A 25,967-nucleotide genomic window follows, 5' to 3' on the forward strand; every position below is an offset into this window, starting at 1 on the left:
CCAGTAAACAAACCAGGACACCACCAATGGAAAGTAAAAAGAGCAGTCTTAATATTACACACACTACAAGGTCCAGCTCATAAATGGTATTCAACTCTTCCGAGTAAAACCAAATTGGATTGGGAAACATTTTGCAAAAAATTCTCAGATAAGTTCGACTCAGAAAAATCAAAACAACAAGCAAAAATAGTATTACAACAATTACAAAAACAAACAAACGAATCATTACGGTCACTTGCTCTGAGAATAGAAAGACTTGTCAAAACAGCATATTCACTATATACAGAAGATTATAGAAATAGTGTAATGAATCAAACATTCATAAGATGTTTGGATAATTAACTAAAAACGGCAGCTTTGAAAAAACAGGCAAACCGTAAACAAACACCAAGAGAATCAGAAATGCCATTCAAAGCACTAGTTGACAAAATAGATCAAATGGACTTAACAAGAACAATAACGAACAATCATAAACGATTATATGAAATTAACCAAACTACAAATAACATTAATGATGACTTAAAACAAATGAACATAGCTTGTAATAATATAAACGACCTGAGTCAAAACGACTTGGAACAATTTGAAGGAACGATCTGTAACGTTCTAAATGGAATAAATAACACATACGATAGAAAAAATTTTAAAGGAAGACCAAAATTTGCACTATTTTGTAGTTACTGTAGTTCACATGGTCACACAAAAGGCCGATGCTGTAAAAGACCACGACGAGAAAGCATACCAAGACCAAAAGAAAAATCATTTTATGGTCACAAGAGAAATAATCAAAATTTACCGAATAGAAGAATCGACTCTAACAATGTCAATAGAAGACAACTACCATCAACATTACCAGTGTACAACAGCTCAAGAAGCAGAACACCATATGGACCACAATCAAGAAATAACTACAATAATATGTCAAATTATCAAAAAAACAGTGACTCGAATAACAAATATAACAATAGAAATACAAGTTACAATAGAAACAATTTCAATAGAAGTAGAACAAACAGCTACAACAGAAACAATAATGTTAATAGATATAACAGTAGTAGATCACGCTCAAGATACACAAATCGCAGTCAATCAAGACACCAATCACCGTATAACAGAATTAATAATAATAGTAATAATAATTATAATAGACAAAGATTTGATAGCAGAGATTCAAATAGAACTGATAGATACAGACAAAGATCAAATAGCAATAACAGACATTATTCAAACAATAACAATAGAAATGATAGAAGAAATTCGTCACATCGAGAACAAAATAACAGACATCAATCAAAAGATGGAAGAACAGATGGAAACAAATATAACAATAATAACAATAAAGGCAGAATAAATAATATAGAGACAGATAGACAAAACGAAGATCCACTTGGCATTGATGAATACGAATACACATCCGAATCATCAAATGAAGATCAATAAATACTTGACAAATTTTACAACGCGAACGAAGACACATGAAATACTATAGTGAATACACTAGAAAGTAACCCAACATGGATACTACCAATGTATCAGTGTAACAAATTCGAACAAGACTTTACAAAACAAAAACCAGTATTGGAAATTGATTTTCAACTGGACTCTGGAGCAACATTAAACCTCTTAAACGAAGACACCTGGAATGAAATAAAATACAACAACTCTGATATACATCTCGAACGAGCAAACAAAACAATAACAGCAGCAAATAATACAACCATAGAAACATTTGGAACAATAATATTAAATCTAACACCGGATAGAATATCGAACAACAGAAATAAAATACAACGCAACTTTAACATTCATTTTTATGTTACTCAATGTAATCACAACACACTTGGAACTCCATTCCTCAAGGAATATATAGAAACAATAAATGTAAATACGAACAAATTAACAATAAACACTAACACAATTCTAGATAATGACATTACATTCTTCATGAACAGTACAAAAGGATACCCCTACTACTCTAGATTATATCCCATTTATAAAAAAGAATCAATCTATCTCGAACAAGAGCAACATAGATGCATAACATTTCCGATACCCATCTTCAGACAAATGGAAAAGTCAAACGGAAAAGCAATTTATAGTTCAAACTACTATTTCGAACCAATTAACAAGTATCACAATCTATCATTCACGGATATAAAAGATCTTACAACAGAAAAAGAACACTTCTTGGACATATTCTTAGTCAATAAAAATCAACACAAAAATAACAATTAACGAAGGTTTAATTGGTTTTATGTATCAAAACTTTGCGTTCAGAAAACAGAACGAAGAAATGTATCAGACTAATTCCATTGACTTATTTACAGCATTATATCACTTAACATAAGAAAATGAAAATGATATCAACGAAATACTAAACATACAAGACAAAGAAACAATTGAACAAGTAGCAACATTCGAAAGAAAACCAAATTTCACATGCAAATTTAACTTTAATAAATACAAAAAATCAGAAAAAGAATTTATTCAAATGTTCGATTTTCAACATTCACACTTAACCCAAAACGAGTTTGAAAAAGTTGTAGCATACTATTTTCCAAACCTTAAAACTTGGATAAAAATACTAATTGCAGATTGTATACAATGTCAAACAAACAAAGTGTTTGCGAACACAAAATTGAAAAGTAAACAAGAACAACTAGCACCGACAAAAACTTACTTTAACGAAATGATAATGATAGTTACAAAAGGAGCAATTTACCCTACATCAGAAGGAAATAACTACATCTTTGTCATAGTTGACGCATTTTCACATTATGTTATTATAATGTGTGCACCAAAAAACAACGCACACTATGCATTTACAGCCTTATTTGAACATTGGTTCATGAAATTCGGACTACCCGAAGAAATACAATCTGACAACGGATCTGAGTACATCGATACAGAATTAACACATTTATGCAATTACTTCAAAGAAAAGTTTAAACCAAGCACAACATATGCACCTTGGACAAACGGATTAGTGGAAGGGACAAATAGAATAATTGGACAATTCATCAGAACATTACTAAATGAAAAGTACAATAATTGGTCACGAAAGGCATAATTCTTCCCATACGCGTACAACACACAATATCAAACACGACTAGGCATGTCACCTTACGAAGTCGTTTTCAATCAATAACCGAGAAAACCAACGAAAAAAAAACTCGGAACAACAACGGATGAGATGGGTAATTGCAACCTATCGGATAAAAGTGCATGTAACACAAAACCTACACATACACACTTGGAAAACCATTTCAGCCAGCCTAAAATTGCAAAAGGAACATTCGCAAAATGGTTCCTAGACAAAGAAAAACACTACAACGATACATACCAAAATATAAAAAAAATTCTTCAAAACAGAAAGAAGTTAACCAATGAAATGAACATTCGATTTAGAACAGCAAAACCCCTTGAGAAAAATACTTTTGTATTAGTCACTAATCAACAACAAATTGAGGGAGTATCGAAAAAACTATTACCCCTTAAAACAGGACCATATTTGATTATTGATAAACCAACCGAAACAACGTACATCTTAAAAGACAACAATAAAGAACAAATAACAATACACAGAAATCACATTGTACCATACTATCCAAAAGAAAAACATATCAAATTAGAACTACAAAATTATCTCCTAACAAAAGAAATACCAACACTAAAACAACCAAACACATCAACTTACATTCAAAAAGATATCCACAACCCGGATACAAAACATACACATCCATATAACCTTCGGAAAAGGAAGGTCACATTACAATAGTAAAACTTAAAATAGTAATAAATAATTAAATAATATTAATAAATATATAATTCATTAAAAATAATTATAATATTACTACTAATAATAGTCATTAAACGGACTACCCTACAAGCTATCATTTATACATTATGTTATATATATATTTTACTCTACAATCTATACTATTTATGAATCATATTTATGTCTACCTATTTTGATAAAGAGCACAACGTATTTCCCCAGCTCTGTAATAGATTAACATGTACCTAAATATACCCAGTACCAGTATAACTTGCTACCTAAATACATGCAGTATTTCTACTTTAACACACTTCCCTAACCCGAACCTGTGTGTGTACCCCCGAAACAAACAAACCAGGTTATTAAAAAAGAACATCTTTATTAAAACGATAATAATAATAACACACAAAGAGTACAAAACACATCAATCAATCTGGAAAGTGTTAATAACAAATACACCTAACTCAAACCCTAACCCCTAAAACATACATTATAACAAACCTCGGAATATCACTTGTTCACCAGATCGATCTCACCAGATCTATTATAACTTTCAAATTACTAGGCACACACGTATTAACACCTTCAATGGTAACAAACGATAAATAAATAATTATAACAAAATAGTGAATACTTTCTTCGTCATCAACATCTCCTTTCTTCATCATCAACATCTTCTTGAACGCCTCAATTCACAATCTTCACTAGCTGTCATTCATCATCTTCAATCCACCTCATGACACATCCATCTCCTGTACTACACGTGAACACTAGCCGTCACCACATAAATCAAATAACAAATAAAACAATATAAGTCAAAATAACACACACTATTCTAACACAAACTGGTTATGATACCAACCACTAAAGATTCTAAACGTTTTTTCATATAAACAAAATAGCAAAACACAATAAAACAAATAACAAACAGTATTTTGATGTTCACAGGCTTGGAACTGGAATAGACGCTTTTGAAGTTAATTGAAGTAAAAACAATAAACAAATAAACCAAATAACAAAATTCAAACAACAAATTAATCCACAATAACAATATCCTCCACGATCGAGGATTCACGAATTGGAATAGATATTATGTAGATACTAACATTCTGACTGTCATCATTATGACTATAATACTCTGTTTATCAACACTCTAATACTAACACTTTGATGCTATTTTTCCTTCAACAAAGAGACATATACAAAAAGGAAAAACGAACTGAACAATTAGAGGGGTAACATCCTTTTAATAAATATGGAAACTAAAAATAGAATAAATTCCTCAACTTAACACGAAATAACTTTCTCTTTTAAATAATTTCCTCGTTTATGATAAGGAAAGAAACAAGTAATTTATGGAACTCCCTACTTACAACAGGAATTACTTCCTACTCGGTCGATATAACATCTTTGATTACACGGGCAATGTGCAAATAATAACAACAGTGTAATAAGAAAGTGCAATGACGAAGTGCTGCATCAGCAGACACATAATTTAATAACTGATTATACAGATCGTATAACAACAAATCGTATAACAGCCGTACGTAAACATAACAAGTCTTTTACACACATCTCTGCCAGAACACATCTCGCATTGACACACAAATCCACTATCTAAAACACAACAGGAAATTTCAATTTCAATTAAACAGTGCATTGGCTAATACATAGAAAAGGAAAATAAATACACAATACATTAAACTGCCGCAAATCACATAGCAATACAAACACACATTCACTACTTCTGTGAATACACTTTCACTCTTTATGATAAAAACACGCATTCACCAAATGTCACACTGCACGGTGCGTGCATCATATTTCATATATTCACAATACACTGCTTTATATGTATATACAACCGATTAACCTCCGATTTTGTCTTGTACTCCGATTTTGTCTTGTACAAATCACAACCTCTCTCAAATCAGAAAAATTTCTTCATTTCAGTTAAGCTGATAATAAAAGTTAAAACTAACTTAAATAATTTCTAACTAAAACTCTGTTTCTAACTCACAAAATCTTAAATTCAAAATTCCACCTCAACAAAATCTCATCACCGATTCTCAATTGTAGAGACAATTCTCGACCAAGTCAGAATTTCATAAATAATTTTTTGCCCCATTCTCAATCAGAACAGAATATCAACCATTTCTTCAACATCCAATTCTCAGTAATTCCTGAAAACATTCAGAGTAATTTTGTATAAACTGCTTTAAAAATTCTATCTTATCCTTATCAACTTTCTACATAAGACGATTCGACAAACCAGGTAAACTGAATTATCTTCATTTCATTTCAGAAAGACTTATACATCATTATAGTCACCATCGTAACGAAATACGACCTATGGTGTCAGTCTCAGAATTTTTGAATTCATTCAATAAGAACCAACTTGTCATAAAAATATCAGTCCAAATAGACGATTTTATTGAATTTGACTACCCATCTGGCAGTCATATACATTTTGATGACGATAGCGTTAAACTAACAAACTGTAAAGTATCAACTCAAAATTATCTCTTTTTCATAGAAGGAACAACAAAAACTGGACAAGAGATAAAACTCTTTTGGGGAGAAAAACACTTTGATTTACTCAAAAACACAGCACCGTGTACTGAAACAATCACAGAATTTGAAACACTGAAACAACAAATTAATACTAGAGAGTGGGTCAACTTAAACCAGTTACACACAGTTTTCCTTGTAGTTTTAAAAAAGGAAATTATACACCTCATTGACGACAGAACAAAAAAGTAACAACTGTAATGATACCACTCATTGTTATAGTCATATATCATTGAAACTTTCACAATATTTGATAGTGCGGCACCGTTAAGTGTCAGTTACAACAGTAAATAACTGTAACTGTCCAGTGGAGCATTGTGTCCAATTTGCACTAACAATCACACTAACATCCACGAACAAATTAAAAACAAGTACAAATACAATAGTTTCAAAAATTGATTTCACAGAAGCATTAATAGCAACATATTTACTATTATGTAAAGTACTTTTTTTCTTAACTATCTTCCTAATACCGTTTATCGAAGTTATTTCGAAGTTCCTAGCTATAGCCACCATAACTGAAGTCGTACGGAATCGTAGAGTCGTCTATGCAAGCCCACCCGTAAAATAAAAACACCTCATGAATGAAATGAATTCTTATATAATCCACATATGCAAATCCAATATAGATATCATAGAACTCGAAATATTTAAATTTATTAAAATTGCACTTATATTTTACTTTTTCATACGTATGTGTTTAAGTCTAAAAGAATATTTTCTGCTTTCATAAAAATTGATCCTATTCCTGTTATTGAAGAATCCATTTACTAAACCCTACACTCACAAAAATTCTACTTACAAATAGGATTTCCAGAAAATACTCAATTATACGGTAACGTCATAATATATCAATTAAATCTCAGACTAGGTTACAACGAAATTTGGATATCGAACCTAGGAGCACAAACACACCCACCAGGACAAGAATTAACACCACTCATTATTTTACAACCACCATTCATTAACCTCCCACCCCACGGACCTGGCTCAGGAGCATAACATATAGCCCGCAAAAATTGCATCGTCAAGCAATAATCAAAGTAACAATCACCCAGAAAGACCACAGCATAACGAAATCACAGACTTAACAATTATTCCAACTTCACCAGAAATTGATGATACTTTAAACCCAGATAACGAAAACCCGTATACTGTACGACGGAACGACCGGAAAGAAGAGAACTTCTAAGAGCACGACGTCGATCGTCATTATCATTTCCAACACAAGACTCAACATTAGTCTCATATGGATCAACAGACATAGAATCTAATATAATAAGACCTTTAGAAACAGGACACTCAGAACCACCAAGTAGAACAGCAACACCTACATTACACAGTTTTAGTATCAGTTCACCAAGTGAACACTCAAGTGTTAGTACAGATCATACACCAACACCATCCGAACTAAGAGCAAATCTATTTTTACCCCCAATATTTTCACAGAGACAAGACTAAAATTTTGTTCAAGAACACTTCCGAGTACAACCATTACAGTCACCTAATAGATCATTTTGGTCAGCAACATCACCACAATCCGCAAGTACAAGTACACCACCATTGAGAACAAATCAAACATCATCATCAAATACATCAGTAAGCTTACCAAGAGTCGAAATTCCAAATACCTTGCAACCTCCGAGAAATACAGCATTATCCCCATCATCATTCGTACCCGACATTAGATTACCCTCAAGCCATCCAGTACGAATTCGATCTACCCCCATACTTAATTGTAACCCCAACTCAAAGTAGAACAAATGGACATACATATCTCTTCCCATTAGACCACAAAACTTGGAATCCACCCCCGCCGTTATACGGAACTACCAATCTTGGTGATACACTTACTAATTGGTCAAAAAATAGACTAATAAACAGTTTAAATCTCACACATCGCCAACGCAACGCAGCACTTAACGTTTTAGCAACACCATCTCTCGAACTTAAATTTAACACAACGATAAAATATAACACTATCTTTAATCATCCATTTCACGCTACAACACCATCTATAGTCACGACCACAATCCCAGCACCTTTCATCTGCATTGAATTTATATACAAATTCGATAGATATACAAAACAAACTTTAGGGTTTGCAACATTTTTTAACCCACATACAGGTCTCTCATACACATTTCGCTTCAATTGAAAGCTATAATATTAAAACTATTATTAATAATAATGTATATTTATATGAAAATAGAATCACAAATAGAACTGGAAAAACGAATAAATAACACAGTCAAACAAAGAATTAATGACAGCATAAACGAAAGAATGAAAGTACATATCAAAAACTTTGAAAATAGAAACAAAACACGCAATATAACGTATGCAAAGACAAACAGACAGAACAAACACAATTATAGTAACTATACACAATATATATTCAATAATACCAATAAAACACAATACTTAAATTATAACACCGATATCGAAGAACTTGAAAAATTTAAAAACAGTTCAGACTACGAAGCCATGTGGGAAATCACTATTGATAAATGGACACGAAATTGGAATTTCTACAAAGAACAATTAACAGATAACTTATTAAACAAATTTGAAATGATCAATAAAAGACAAAAAAGACAAACACAAATAGACTTTGTAGAATTAACCGGACAAAATATTAACGGCTCCGCAACAGGACCACAAGATATATTCTTAGAACACTATGACTGTGATGCAGAAGAAATCACAAATGTTAAATACTACGAACTAAACAAAATTAGTACATGTAAAATCAAACCATCAGATCTTGATATGACAAAAACAGAAGTACAATTATTATCAAAAGCACAAGCAGTAGAAATAAAAGCATACGCATTTGCAGGAACTATTAGAGAACGCGTAGAATGGTGTTCACAACACACCGACTACATTAGAGCAAATAGACCAAGTTATTACGTTTCAGACGCACAAAGAACAAAAATATTAGACCCGGATGAGGTTCGAAACGAACTCGCTAGAATAAACCTTCTCGAGAGAACACAAGATATAAACCAACAAGATGTATTATCTCATTCAACTATATCGCTAATCCACCACTTCAGAAAAAGATTGAAGAAATGCAAGATCGAATACAATTCGATATGAATACCCCTTTGGTACTGCCATACGGACGGATAGTTTATGATTACACAAATCCAATGTGGATACCAAGCGCAATTGAAAATGCACAATCAAATTGCATGAAAGGACCACGAAAACAGAACAGAATAGATATACTAGACTGTACACTAGAAATACGTGAGGTATCACTAATACTAAATCTAGACAACGAAGAAATATCATATATGGGAACAAAACTACCCTGCGATCTCCGTAAAGGAGGATGCCTCCCAACACCATTAACAAAAGCAACAATAGTATGGGAACCACAAACACATTGTCAACTCTTTGAACTAATTAGATTTGATGCATTCATGGTAAAGTACCAAGATAGATATTGGATAGAAACAAACGCTGAATGGACAACAGTCCAACAACCTGACATAACACAAAAAATAAAATTAAACAAAACAGACACCATCGCTACTAGATTCGAAGTATTTCCACTCGTCGAACGCGAGTGCGGTTCATTGCAACCATTACACAAAACAGAATATGATGATATATACATCATCTACAAATACGGATTCGATATGCATACTGGACAAAAAGTGACAAGAAAGAAAGATAAATTTGACGATGAAAAATTTATCAGAAAAAAACCGGAACAAATAATATCAGAACGTACACGATATGAAGACAAAGATAACAAACAATACTACTATGGTTTTGTAAACGAAAACACACATTCGAACATGAAAATGGACCTTTACATGAGTAACATTTACTCACGAATAAGTCTACAAGCTAAAGAATTCTATCCACAAATTTGCGAACAAACTAGAAACCTCCGACAATTAACATTAACACAAGTACAAAAGAACACTCCGCTATTAGGATATATCCTCACTGGAGACAGATCAAAATTTGTCAAACACGAAGGAGTAAATGTAATGAAAATGTACAAATGCGCGAAAAAATCATCACCCCTATATGTACCACAAACACGCGAATATTATGATAAAATACCAATTCTATACAAAAACAGAGTACAATACGTACACCAGCTAACACGACAAACATACTTATGGGCGAAGAATGTCCCATGTTCACACAGTAACTTTGATCAATTAATATCAATAGACACTGAAGGAACAGCAAGATACAGAGTCACACCATACCCGGTAAAAGTCGAAACAGTACTGAATACTATTTCACCTGAAGAAATAGTACTAAACAACATGTTTAGTAAAGCAAGTTTAATAGAAAGTGGTACATACAGTAGAGAACAATTAATTCAAGAACGAAAACGAGATCTACTATACGAATACATGCGAGACCGCGAAAAACCATTACAGGAAGCTACATCAGCAAATGCGCAAAAATTGTTAGAACTTGAACAACTAAGATTACTACAAACATACAAAAATTACGAAAAATCACTACAATGGTTAAAAGATCTAAATATCAATGGATATAACTTCCAAATCGACCAACCCATTGTCAACTGGAAAGAAATTTTTGACGGCGCATGTCTAAAAGAACAAATATTATCAATTTTTGGTTGGCCAAGGTGCATTTTAGAAAAAATGGCAATCATGTACGCCATGATTAGTGTGATACTATTTTTAACAAATCTTATAATAAAATTCTCTGATGCTTTTGCAATTCATAAAGCAATTGGCAAACAAGCTAGTATTACAAAAATACTTCTAACAGGATTATTTGGTATCTTCTCACAAACATTAACACAACTAGTAGCACAAATTCAAGAAGAAGAAACTAGTCACGATAGTGATGAAAATTATTCACACTATACCAGACATAATAAATCAAGGAAGAACACTTTTCGCCGACACTATTCAGATTCAACACATATAACAGATCACATCGATAACGATAAACCATCACAAAATTATATTGATACTAATTACAAACACTATAATACAACTATTCGCAGAACAGATAAGGGACTACAGTTACGATCAACAGATTCACCACCGATGAAACAAAAACCACCATTGCCAGAACGAAAGTACAAACAAGAACCATTGAAAATGAAACCATTAGAAACAATAACTGAAAACAAACTACCCATACTACCACCACAACTCATCACCCCACCACCTGCATATCAATGTTTAGGGAATAACGTATATTTTAATACACCCCAAACAACATCGCTCACTACACCACATATAGCACCCATCCCTAGTGCGCCTAACATCCAACAACAATCATCAACATTTCATGGAAATTCATATGAACCTCCTTTGGGTATTAGTAAAACAACACCATACGAAATCTCACAACCATCACCTACATCGACAAACCAACAAAACCTCATACCATCAGTAAAGCTAATGGAAATACAAAACCCCCCACCAATAGATTTCAATCAGTTAAAACTAGCAGCTAATAAAATGCATAACCGCAGCCATAGTTTAGACATCCTGAAAAATGATGACCAACCACATACGAATGAAGTAACATATTTTGACACTCATTCGGCAGATACATATGAAGTATAAACCTGTACTCAGCTATGAACAACTAACATGCTTTATACTTTTTCAAAGAGATTTTTACTTGCCAGATATACCTCTACTTATCCTAATTTAAATTCCAATACACCCGCCACCCATATTTTATGTATTTTCCTATATTTATACTTAACACATCTGATACATTCGAGAAATACATGTAAACTTCCTATTCCTTGCAATATAACATACATATATAAGTAAAACAATGGTACTAACCAATTCACCACAGGTACATATTCCTGTACGAATATGAATGGACATTGTATACATAAATCATAATACTGACAAATGAATAATAACAATTGTATAACAGAGAGTAACAAAGATACCACTGATAACAAGTGTGTTTGTAACAAACTAAATGAACAACGTTTCATATATAAATCTGTAACAATCAATTGTAATTAATACAAAGTTAATTAAATGTAACAAATTGAATTACCTTTCAGCAAACAAGAAACGATATGGCAAACAAAATGGACTATGAGCCCGAGACTCCACACCGAGCAGATTTGCCCCTCAGCTACGATGTTGAGGAAGGAGAGCTCAGTTCAGAATTAGAACGTTCAAGTCCAGGAACAATACGCGACAACGCCTCTGATTGCACCACGCAGACAGACGATCGTTTTGATAACCCACAGGACCGGATAACAACTATGAGAGTCGAAGTGGAATGTGCCACTTCCGATCAACACACACTAACGGCGTTGAACCAGCCAACACCGAAAGAAATTGCACAGGTTATAAAGGAACAAGTTACTAGGAAAAAACAAACAGAAAACAAACGTAATCAAGATTCCTTTTATAACAGAACAAATAATAACGTAACAGAACAAGGAACCAGTACTAACGTACATAGTTACCAGAATAACAGAGCACGTAACGATGGAATAAATAATACGCCAAATACAGTATACCAATCGCCACCTCTACCTAACTATCCACCACCAGTACGACCACCTCCACCTAACGATAACGAAAACGAATTACCGCAATATCACGTTCAACAATGTTTATCAAATAGATATCCATCACATAGATATCCATCACATATAAGACCGAACAATCTACGATTCCCGTACGTCGTAACGCCCCGAAGCAACAGTAGGAAATCATTTTTCCACCAATCCACTGACGAACAATCACCAACAACAACAGTAATGGAAACAATATGGTTTCAGGACAAAGATCCCCGAACACTGAATAACCCACATAACAGTAACTAAAATCGACTATTAAGTTATCGTAATTGGTCTGAAATGCCATTCAATTCACGGGACTATAACTTTGTAATGGCACCGCTACACAACCTAAAAGATCGTGTCTCAGAATATTTTCTACCATAACCTTCTGAGAACACGAATACAGTGAAACGTAGTACTAAAAATATGGGACGCGATAAATACCACCAAACAGCATACCCAATTTTAAAGCAGTTCTATAGTCTAACAGAACGCTTTTTATACGACTACGACTACGAATTTAAAATACCTATAACATGTACATTTGATAACCTCGTAGCAAAGGCATCACAAGACCTTTCCGCATACAGCGTTTTTGACCACCAGATTTTTCAACTCAGCTTCAATTTCCTACATCCAACAACAAAGGATGTTCAGAACAACAATTATAGAGTACATGAAACGAAGCTGGTCCACAACTTAATATACTATACGTTTTTACGCGATAAGAACAATAATACTACAAAGAGTTATATACATATAAACGATCAATTAACTTCACCATATTTTCCTAACTACGGATACAGACTAAAATGGGAATACACAATTGGAACACTACGTAATTTCGACCCTGTAAAGAATTACTATATCTTTCAACCCAAGGAAGCGCCCGAACGACCGCTCATTGTACCCATAGAAGCGTTAGAACCGTGTGAGGAATATCACACTTACCATTTGGAAGGCAGCGTAACAAACAGAGCTGTCCTAAACCGGAGACAACATAATAATGAACGCAAGACCTCGGATATCGAGAAAGAAATACGAAACTCGGTAAAAACATCAATAACAGAAGTGTCACTAGATGAAATAACTGATCTCGTGGCATATTTTCTTTCATAATATGATCATTTCATCAAGGAATATCAACAATATAGGGATCGAACAAATCACCCTAAACAGACAGAGAAACTTTAACAAGGAATAATCTGTAACAAGTTTTGATGTCGTAACAAGTTTCGTAATACCCAGAACAATATCATTGTAACATTGTTATAAATATTTATTGTTATACACCTAACTATAAATGTTCATCTGCATATTTCCCGTGCAATAAATATTTTATAAATGCTAGTAACAAAACCCATTTTGCAAACAATCCTTAAATGTGATTGAACCCCATTTATACTAGTATGACACTCAATGTGTAATAGAATCTAAAAAACACAATAATTTTTTTTAACTTTATCCCTTACCCTTATTCTTAGTTACTTGTATACATGTATATATGCAAAGTTTTCCATAGTTAGATATATGCAATTTTGTAAATAAAAAGAAAACAAAAATAGAACAAGTTATTAGTAATAAGAGGAATGAGTAACACAGTGTATAATAATACACTATAGTAATGTGTACTAACAAACATGCACAATTCTAACATAGATTGCATGCTTGCTAACTAACAACATGAGTCATAACATGACAACCCTGTTAATATAATTATTAGTTTCATCTTGTAATACATGTAGAATCTTTCATACAGAACATAACATACCGTACAAAAAGTATTTGACAGTAGTTACCAATACTTTACAGACAAATACAAAAAATTAGAACAGACGAAACATTGAGAATGTTCACAATTCGAAATTTTCACATTCACAACAAAGTACATTTATATGTAACTAACATAGATATCACTAACAAAACATGTAATCTAACTCACTAATACTATAATCTAATGCTATGCAATCATACTATGCAATCATATGTAATACACTAGTAACAACTGACAACTATGTTTGTAACAAATACTCAAATGCTTTTCCTTCAAAAGGAAAAGAGGAATTATTTGGAAGGTTGAAGATTGTATCGTATCCGGCAAACCTTTCACACAGTGATGAAGTAACTGTTGATGGGAATAAAGCAATGGGACATTTTTGCGTTCACCCATTATAAAGAAATTAAGCGAGATCTGTAACCTTAAACAAATTTACAGATACGACACACGCGAAAAATAACATTGAACAATAGTTACCCCACACCAGAAGAAGTATGGAAAAACAATTCGTAAAAACTAATAGCATCAGAATAACCACTGATTTCAGGAGACATCAAAAGTAATAATACATGTTCATCTTCAGTAACAAAATATAACATGGCCAAAAAGTCACATGTCACTAACAATTTCCATGATCGTCAACAGAGACTTCGATTGACAAATAAACTCACTACCCCCAATTTCTTCGTCGAATTACATAATTATAATTTCAAAAAACTCTTCCAATCGGAAGGGATACTACGTATTAACACAGAACACTTACAAATACATAAACATAGAGAAAAATAGTAAACACTTTAACAGCTAACAAAAATAAATCAGGTAAGTCAGGTAAGTCACCGGACATCAGGAGCACCACACACATCAACACTGGAGCTACCCAAAAGGATTTTCATCCACTGGAAGTGGTACTGGAATAGATACTTTTGTGCTTATTGATGTTCATTCCTTGCTCTGTGGGCAACCTATGTCTGGGACTCTACTCTTTGACGAAAACGATTACCAAGCAACACATTCAAAAAGAAAGAAAAAATCCTTCAGAGAGAATAAAGAGAAATTGATTTATAGTACAGAAGACTTTCGAAAACTCTAAAACCCGGAAAGATGGAGTCAGTGTTGACTTCCAACAAAAGGATTTAGAGACTTTATTTATGTTAATAAATATAAACTAAAATACTCAACCCTGATTGGTTGAAAATATGGAAATACCTTTCCTTTAAATGTTTATCTGTTTACCCGTTGGTAACACAACACGCTACCCCTTTAGTTGGTACCAGTCATACGTGATATAATAATAAAGTATATTTCTCTCTCTTTACTCCGCTCTTGTTTTAGTATTAAAATATACGTTAGACTTTAGCATTGCGGCCGGTGCACTGTCTACTGAAGCTCAGATAGAAGAGTAACAGACTAGAGATCTAGAACTTTAGTTAGTCAGGTAAGCCTTAAGATTTGACTATATTCTTGAGACACCATAAGACAGAAGTAGAGTAACCTCTCAAGTTAACCCTACCTCAGCACACGTCTTAATATTTCTTTGCTCCCTACCGAACAACGCCTAAACCACACCTAAAGCTAAGTATTGTTTTAAAAAATAGATTTCCCAATGAGCTGTACAGATGTAGATCAAAATTTTTTAATGTTCCAGAATATCTAAAGACCAGAAATTAGACTTGTGTCAAAGCAATCTAAATATGATGGATTAACAACACAAAAGACACAAAAAGACGCAGATCACTATTACAACCTTCAATTTTTTTTTGAAATTCAACTCTTTCTTAATGCTTTCCTGGGGTTCTACCCTCTCCAAGGATCCTCTTCTGGTTGGTAGTTTCCCCAACACCTCGCCTGCTTTCCAGTTCTTCCGGGTTTTACCCACCCCGAAGACATTCTTCTTGTAGGACTTTCCGCCAACCCTGCACATGCTTTCCTGTTATACGGAGGTTTCAACCACCCCAAGGACGCCCTTCTTGATGCTCGTTTCCCAACCCACTGCCGGCTTTTTGCTTCTTGCTTGCGTGGGTATTACCAACCCCGTATATCCTCTTCTGGTTTGACGTTCCATCTACCGCCCAACCGCTCTTTGTTTCTTCTGGGATATTCTCACCCTTAGGTTCCGCCTCAACGGTTTTTTTGATATGTAGCTACTCGTATGTTCTGCAATCTGGCTGGTATCTGTGCTGATTTTACGGGTTTCTGGCATTTAGCAGGTTCTAGTTTTGGCAGGTGTTGTTAAAGTCTGGTGTTTAATAGTTAAAGGCTAGGTTGGTAACCATAAAAGCAGGTATGGTTAGATAATAAATGTTATAAGTGGGACAACTTTAGGTGTAGTTCGAAAGGTATGTATTGGTATAAGTTGTGATAGGTATAAGAATCGTAGAAATAACGAATCTTAGACTGCTAACAGGAGACTCTGTTGTATAAAAGTCTGGCTCCCTAAAGTACGCGTCGCTCTTAGTGATAAAGATCTTTGTTAGTAATTGCTAGCCAATGGTTGGTAAAGAAAATTACCATCTGTTTAGAAATTAGTTGTTTTTTTTTCAAAAAGTTGTCATAGCCTACTGTAATGAATGGAACTATATCCAACAGAAACAACAGTTAACCTGTCATAAGTTTGAACACCTTAGATCCTTCTGTAATTTAGCCACTCTCAACAGAACAACAATCCGTGGCTGCATTATCAAATCATAAATCTCAGGAGCAGAACCGAGAGGAAATGTCAAAAACAAAGATCGAAAATAAGATAAAGATTCATAGTGACTACGCGCTGTCTGAAATTGAAGCTTCTGAAGATTTGGAAATTTCAAATCTAACAGCCGCAAAAAGCAATGCAACTGAGAGATGAATTCACAATTATTAAACTGCTCCATTTGGTCGAACCTCAAGAACAAAGTCGGGTGTCCAGAGAGTTCAATCCGCTCAAAATAGATATAAAGAAACTTTCACGTTGATAGGAAAACACGTTAAATACGTAAACAAGAGACAGCAACAAGAAACGACTGCTTTTGGCTCAGATCTCAAGTAAGATATCGTCTATGGCGACAACATATTGCCGCACCAACAAAAACACACTGGAAAAAATTTTGTTTTCAACAACTAATTTTTATCGATGGTTTAACTGGGCGTCAGCTCTCTCTGCTAGCTCTTTCGCTGTTAGTTCCAGTTTTACTACAGTTTCTATTTCCACTAATAATAACAATTTAACGATTTAATGTCTTTATCTTTACTGAGATCGTGAACTGCTCTCTGCAGCAGCAACTCTCAAATATCTTAACTGATTGTTCCAGACGGATTTTTGTCATTTTTTAACACCTTTGTCAGTCAAAACAACTTTATATGATTAATTTAACTTTCAGTAGTTTTTCACACCCTATTTCCACACCTTTGCCAAATTTACCCGGGCAATCAGTTTCGATGTCCACTTGTTTCCAGAAGTCTGTACCAAAAATTACATGCAGTACGTTTCCATGGTGAGCCGTCGAGTTGAATGAAATGCTTCTGCACATTTCAAGCTACTATTCACCGAGCACCACAATGACACAAACCGTAAAAACGAATCAGTTAAAGTTGCTAGTAAAGGGCGCGGCAATGGCCCCTGCGGACGGTTATGGTGGCAGGGGTGACCTGTAATTGAAAAAACTCGCATCCATGAGCATTTTGCTAATCCAAAACGTAAGGTAAACGCATTTCTCAAAAACCTTCCAATTTTCAAAGCCTCAAATCTTGCTGATCAAGAAAACTACATTCAATTCTCTTCTTAGCTTCTAACAATGATGGACACCTTCATCTAATTTAGTCTTTTTTACAAGCTACATTCAACAAGAAATCGGACTGTTGCATTGGCGGTACTACCAAACACTGTACGGCTCGAATGAAACAAATTTGTTTCGAAGAAATTTTCTCAACGACTCTCACTTCAAACACTATCTGAGTGGCTTCTCAATCTCTAAATCGAGTAGCGATTTGAGCACTAACAATTATATTCGACAAAATATTTTCAGAACAACAAGGAAACTGCCCTTTTGTACCGGATATAAAAATGCTACCAAAATTGTCGTAGTTCCTTTGCAAATGAAAAGCGGTGTGATGACCCTAAATAGATTTGTTTAACTGGACAAAGTAGTTTTCAGAGCATATTGCTGAAGTTAGCAGCCTCAGAGTTTAAAATTGAAATGAAACTGAAGGGAAATATGCCAACCAGTGGATACCACAAGAAAAAATATACTGCGCCCCTAATTTTTTTTTTGAGCAACTCCAGTCTGATCATTAAACCTTTCTTCTGACTGACAGAGCTACTTTCCCCATTTGAATATGTCAGCTGTTGAAACAGAAAATTGAACCAACTCTGTGGATGACTCGAACATATCAGCCATAATTATCTCTCAGAAGAAGCAAAGAAGCAACGTTATTAGCTGAACGACAAACTCTCGAAAACCGTACAGCTCAAATATATATATATATATATATATATATATATATATATATATATACCAAAAAACGCTTGCAAAAGATCTACTGACAGGATATGCCATTTAAGTTGATGCCAGCACCAAAGACTTCAATGTTAGTGTTTCTTTCGAACCAATAAAAACAAGCCGGCTAAAATGTGGTGTGCAGCCGTCAAGTCAAGTATTTTCTAAGGCATGTCCTTGAACTCTAACCTGAAAGGACCAGATTTGCTCAGTAGCGATTCTGAGAGGACAACATAGCAAGGTTTCAATATGCCCATGCCTCAACAACTTCAAGTAAGATTTCTCATTGCGAACCCTACAAGTTAATGGGCAAATTTAACTGAGTTTACTTGGGCGACAACATATTGCTGCTTACGGAAAATTGGCTGACTTCTACCTGAATTTTTCTCCTTAAGTAAGAGTGTCAGCTGATCTAAATATAAATCTTTCAAACTCCTGGTGTTTATGTATCAATTGATATAAAACTAGTCAGAAACCTGCAGGCTGATGTTGACTACAATTGGCTTCTCAATAGTCAGTTTATCATTTAATTTTAACATTTTATGCGTTTACTTTTGTCAACGAGTGTTTACCACAAATAATAAGAAAATATTTTTTTTGTGTTTGTAGCAGTACCTATATGCTCAATTTTGCATAAATAACTCATTTCACATTCAATTTGTGAACCAGATTTACGCAATTTGAACTTCAAATCCTAACTTGACCTTTTTTGTGAATTTAAGCATGAGTGGTTAAAAACTTCTGTACAATAATATAAAATGTGATCTTTACTTTGAATGCAATTTTGCTCTTGATTGTGGGGTCAGATTGGGATCTAAAACACTGATGCTATTGCGAATTCTAATTTGGTACATCCTAACAATGAAAGTAAACTATACTGATATTTGTGTTGTGTTTAGATCATCCGTTAGAAACTTTCTCAAATGTAACGAAGTTTTCCATTTGCTCGCACTTTAATCAACCAAAATTGCCAGAATGTTTTTTTCTCGCTGCTGTTGCTTTGAGCCTGAGAGCTCACGATTTGAAATTTTGGACAAAAACATAAGTATTGATGTCATTCAGAAAGTTTCTGTTTGACCAAAAAAAACTGACAAAAAATTGATTAAAAATGAAGTTGGAAATGTTCAATTCTCAGGTTTGAAAAACGGTCAGAACAATAAAATGCTTAAAAACAGTCGAAATCGATCATCTAAAAAGGCGGATAAGATTGGTCATTTCCTAAAAGTATCAACCAGAAACGCTCCATATACATCAAAAACAATCAAAAAACTTAAAACCAACACTTTTTTTTAATTATTTGACTCGTCAATTAGAGCTGCTGATTTCAGATAACATCAAGGATACCTGGTTTTGAAAAAGTGAGAATGTGGATGCGCACTGTATCAAAATATTTAGAACTGGCTGTTTTTGTATTTCGGTTGTCGGAAACATGAAATTGACTATAAATTTCGGATAAAATAAGAACTTACCGACAAAAGTAACCCTGTTTTTACGGAGGTTTTCATTTTGTGGGCTGAGGGTGCCATCTTCACTGAGGGGTGCTGGTATTTCCCTCTTCCATATTGTCCAAAATCCAGCTTCAGTGTCATTTGGCAAACCAACCTCAATCGCCCATTGCAAGATACGATTAAGGTCTGCCTAATAACAACACACAAGAGGTCCCGGGCCGAGGTTTCACCCTTAATCCACCCCAAACTAGCTGGGATTAGAGTGTATTGCAAATTCAACTCCTCTTTATCGGGGAAAAGAGTGTAGGAGCGTAATTTTAAAAAATTACACAGTATTTAAACTCTTTTCTCCACTCTTTTTACACTCTTTGCAAAGAGTGTAATTTAGGGTGGACTGATAAAAAGTTACACTCTTAATGAATTGCCTTTATAACCAAAATGAAACGTTACATTATTGTATCAGTTGGCGCGATGGTTAATGCAATAATCGAAAGGAAATGTTGGACATAGGGAAGGTCGGGAGATCGATCCTAACTACCTCCTTCTACCTTTATTTTTTGAAACTACACTCTTCTAATTACATTCTTCCACCGTTAATTAAGCGGAGAAATAGGGGTGTAATTTTTTTATTTTTATACTCTTTACACTCTTTTCCCCGTTATTTTTGGGGAAAATCCGCGGCCCGGGGTTTCAGTCATAACACTACAGAACGTTGTTAGATATGGATTAGCACAAATAAAAGGCGAGTAAAATTGCTCGGATTAGAGATCTGGGAATTAGAGCCAAACTGTCACAGAGCCGAATGCAAAAAAAAACGAGAATTGGAGCCGAATGCTTAAATTTGATTAGCAAACCTGTGTTAGGGGGGGTTAATGTGTCGACTGTAATTTTTGGTTCCGGTTGCAAACTCACGACTTGATGGGGAAGAGGTTGTTTCCACGGCTGTACCTTTCTTACGCTATTTCACAGAAAAATGCTTATAACGTAATGAGTCCGTTTTGTAGTGTTAAAACTTGACGAGAGTGTTTCAAACTGGATTTGCATGAGGTTTTTATAATTGCTTCAGCTCCACAAATTTTTTTGAAGCTCATTTCGTGGGATTGGGTGAGTTTTTGGTAAACCTAGGTTCCACAAAAATGTCTCAAGCGCTGAAAGGAGCAAACTTTCAGGTTCAACGCTTCATATTTGTTTGGAGTACTGACTCGAAATGACTGTTTTACAAATTTGGTTTGTGCTTTTGTGCTGACGAAAGGGCCAATCAGACTCTTCTGAATAAACTTCCCAACTACAAAGGAAGTTATTTGTTGTCGTCAATCGGTTAAATCAATGCATATAAAATATAAATTAGTAAATTAACAAAATTGCAACTATTTAAAAATTTGAAAACATTTGATAATTTTAAAATTAATTATAACTAATTGCAAAAACCACTAAAATGTTTTCAAATTTCTTAGCATGATATTGACTTGTGACGTTTGATTTGGACTTTGATTGCCACATCTTTTTTCTTGTCAGTTGAGACTAACATTCAAAAGGTGGACAAGGCTTACTTTGGTCTGGACAGAAACAGGTCTCCCTTCCTTAGTGGCACAAATCTGAAGAGCATCTTCAAAACTGACTGGTTCATTTGAGAGCAAATAGAAGCAGGTGTCAGGGATACTGGAGAATACAGCTCCTCCAACATAGCACATATTACTGGGATATGTAGGAGTGGCAAGCACAGTTATTGTTGTTGTTACTGATAGTAACACAAGATCCAACAAGATCATGCTCCTGGTTGACATGGCCATGTTTCCTAAAAGGGAATAAGTAATCTTGTTCTTTTTCTATATTGATGCCCGATGGATCCTTTGTCATTAGTCTGATTTGGAAATAATTAAAGAAAGTCAAGCAATCAGACGTTTAGAACAATATGGAAAACCATCCAGAATTATTGTCAGTTAAATGCGCGGCATCACCCCGAACTTGCAAAATAGGTAAGGCCGTAATACGGCACCGTTTAAGTCTCAAACGAAGACCGTACTAAGTTTTCTGTAAATGAAAAAACTGAAAATTGATTGATTATTCCATTGTGCTGAACGAATTCAATCATTCTTAACGTTCACATTTTCAGCTCGTCTGCTATCTTAATCCGTGCAGGTATAAAAAACAATTCAATATTTAGCAAGATTCTTGCTGGAAGAATTCACTATGTATGATCTTGCAACATTTTGTACAAGAATCTCGCAAGATAAATAGAAATAGAAACAATATATTATTTTGCAATATTTGTGGCAAGATTCATGCAAGATTTTGAATTCTTTGATCAATGGGCGGTAACCTCTTAATTAACTCTTCTGAACTCAATCAAACAAAAAAATCCTAAGTTCCTGACACAGTCAATGTAACACAATTCATGAAAATGTTTTCAATAATAGTGCGACGGTTCCGAGAGCAAATGTAGAGTTGAGTTTGGGCGACAACGCCATTTTTTCCTAGAACAAAACTTTGTTGCAGAGGAGGGGCGTCGTTTGTTTGATAGTAGGTGAAATCGTGAGTACTCGATAGCAGAATTTGGAGAAATTGCGGACTAAAATTTGGAGGAGATGAAGCAAATACCGACTGAACACTTAAATGAGTTAGCCGTGCCAAGACTTTTCCTAAAACTATGTAAGAAATGCACAGATTCCAAGACAAATTGTCAAATTTCCGGCTCTGACACCGAGAAAAAAAACATTTCTTTTTAGATATTTTTCAAATTCAAGAACTGGATTTTTTTTCAAAACGTTTGACAATCGGGCTGATGGGAATTTCATTAGATAAAAAACATTGCTAAATCTTACTTTACATTCGACGCACTAATTTGTTAAAATGAAACTCAAATTCTAATTCAAAGAAAGCACACAAATGTTGTAGAACGCAAAAAATCACTCAAGGCAACTATGAAAAACTGAAAAACATTTGCATGATCAACATGATTTTAATCGCTACTTTTTAATGGTCAACACTACTTTTTAATGGTGAAGCGCCAAATTTACGTAAGTTCCACCTTAGAAACAAAAAATCTATGTAAAATTCAATTTTTTGAGCCGCAAACTTTTAAAAGATCTACCTTTTCAAATTTATTTTAAAACTTTGTTTCTAGAAACGCAAAAATACATTCAATCTACACTTAGAAAGGCAAAATTATGTTAAATCTGCTCTCAGTAATGTTAAGACGCTTGACGTTTGAGTCTGAGCTTTCAATGAAACAACTCGTAAAAAACTATGAAGTATTGTTTCTAACACAAAGAGCAATTGCTATTCCCAATTATCAAACCATTTCATGCAAATGTCTGTAATTACACATAACCAATTTTCCTAAAAACCCCAAATTTTGACCTCTAGCGGACAATTGGGGGTCTGCCGTCCAGGATGAGGGGGTCAAGTTGATTAAGATAGTAATTGTCATAGAAAGTCCATTCACAGTTGAGCCTACCCACACGCTTTTACGACCTAATTCTTAATATGACACGAGCAGTGCACGCGTACAGGTCGAAATGTTGTTCCGCAGGGACTCAAATTTTAAAAGGTCATATCTCATGAAATATGGATCAAAACCACTTCTGTTAAAATTATTTAGAAACTGCAGGGTGCCAACTAGTTGCATACCAAAAACTGTTGCCGTAGCATTATCCGTTGCGCGTCGTTTGCGTTTTGAATTTTTTAAAAGTGTCGTGGGAACCGAAACCCGAAAAATTTGAGATCGTCAAAATTGACCATGGTGGTTTTTTTTCACAAACTGTCTCAGGTTATCATATTATTAGCAGTTGGAAGTCATTCCGCCGCACAGAAACACAAATTTCTGGTTTTCGGAAGTCGGGTCATCCTAAAGCACAAACTTCCGGTCTTTCCCGACAGTGGAAAATAGAACCATTAGAAAGTCCTTTAAAAGTTACACTATTCCTCCTAAAAATTATGAGGCTACTACCAATACTCCACGAGCAATTCAAATTAAACGTTCCGCAGCACCGGCGTGCGGTACTTCCGTAGAGATGGGAAGGTGGTCAAATTCGACTTCAAATTCGGATTTACCGCGTCCAAATTAATGTATCTACAAATTGTCAGGTCAATCCAACGACAAATTTTAGAGAAATTATTGTTTCAAAATAAGTGCTAACTGCTCACTGGCAAAGATAGCCTATTTATAGTGGAAAACATCTTATCACTTCCCCATGATCATCTTATATCTTACTCTATACTTGCGACCCATTACAGCTATTCAAAAACCTCATATCGTGCATAAACAGTCATTTTTTATTCCAAAATATCGAAAACCTTCAAATCACGCTAATTCCGGTGTTAATAACTCAGGTGTGGGTGTTCGGTTTGACCCGAAAGGTATACCAGCCTGAGAGGAACTTTGACTGTGCATGGCACGAAAATATGGATAGCGAACACCTAATATAACTACCTAAGGGGCACCGGGAGTAATCTGCTTGGTGGTGATTTCATAAAACTGCTAGATAAGTTTATTTCTGGTAAAACTAAATTCCTGCACTTCAAATACAAATTCTCTTCAAAATATCTAGTTCTCTTCAAAATTTCAATTTGATCTTTATTGGATTTGGACTTTGGCCTGATGCGCTTATATAATTTTGCTAAGTAACCTAAATAGAATGACAGCTCACTATGCTTTTTTTCAGTAATTTGTTTGTTTAAGATATATCACTCAACTGCCTAAGTGGCGCCTTCGAAACAATAACCCATTGTTACAGAAAACTAAACTCAAATGGCTAACTTAACTTGACTTAACTAAAATAACCCCAATTAACTCGTATAACTTTCTTACTCTCTCTCTCTCTCTCCCTTGTCATTTATAACGAACTTTTATGAGTTTTACAGAAAAGTTTATTGTGTAGGGTTGAACTTTTATCAAATTTTAAAAATAGTTTACTTACAGCTGGATGATAGGAGAGTTTCAGAGTTCCAATGAAGAGAGAGAGAGAGAGAGAGAGAGAGAGAGAGAGAGAGAGATAGAGAGAGAGAGAGAGAGAGAGAGAGAGATAGAGAGAGAGAGAGAGAGAGAGAGAGAGAGAGAGAGAGAGAGATGCAGCTTATTCTAGCAAGAAAACTGGGAAGAAATGATCATGTAATGCAGTAATTGGTTTCATAGTGAGAATGACGGTAAGCTTTGGGAGGGAACACATCTGCGACATTCAGAGACCCTGTAACGTTGCAATACAGGGTTCACCAGTATGTCTATACCAAATGATACTCTTCCAAACAGCAAATTTTGATTGACAACAAGTAAATTATGTATTTCAATTTCACAGCGGTACTTTGACACTGTGACACTCAGACAGTGCGTCGTTACCATGCATCGTTCCTCAGT

General features: G+C 34.5%; 1 protein-coding gene across 1 annotated transcript in view; it reads right to left on the reverse strand.

The window, feature by feature from the left end:
• LOC142340004 (uncharacterized) overlaps positions 1–25,678 on the reverse strand; it is a 29,709-nt gene extending 4,031 nt beyond the window's left edge. The window contains exons 1-3 of the mRNA XM_075390397.1: positions 25,534–25,678; positions 22,165–22,409; positions 20,636–20,804 (exon numbers count right to left, since the gene is read on the reverse strand). Coding sequence (XP_075246512.1) covers positions 20,636–20,804; positions 22,165–22,404 — 409 coding nt within the window. The 5' untranslated portion in view covers positions 22,405–22,409; positions 25,534–25,678. The remainder of the gene's footprint in view (positions 1–20,635; positions 20,805–22,164; positions 22,410–25,533) is intronic.
• Positions 25,679–25,967: the final 289 nt, after the last annotated feature.

Source organism: Convolutriloba macropyga, chromosome 5 (assembly GCF_964194025.1).
Source record: "Convolutriloba macropyga chromosome 5, txConMacr16.3, whole genome shotgun sequence".
Taxonomy (NCBI): domain Eukaryota; kingdom Metazoa; phylum Xenacoelomorpha; order Acoela; family Convolutidae; genus Convolutriloba; species Convolutriloba macropyga.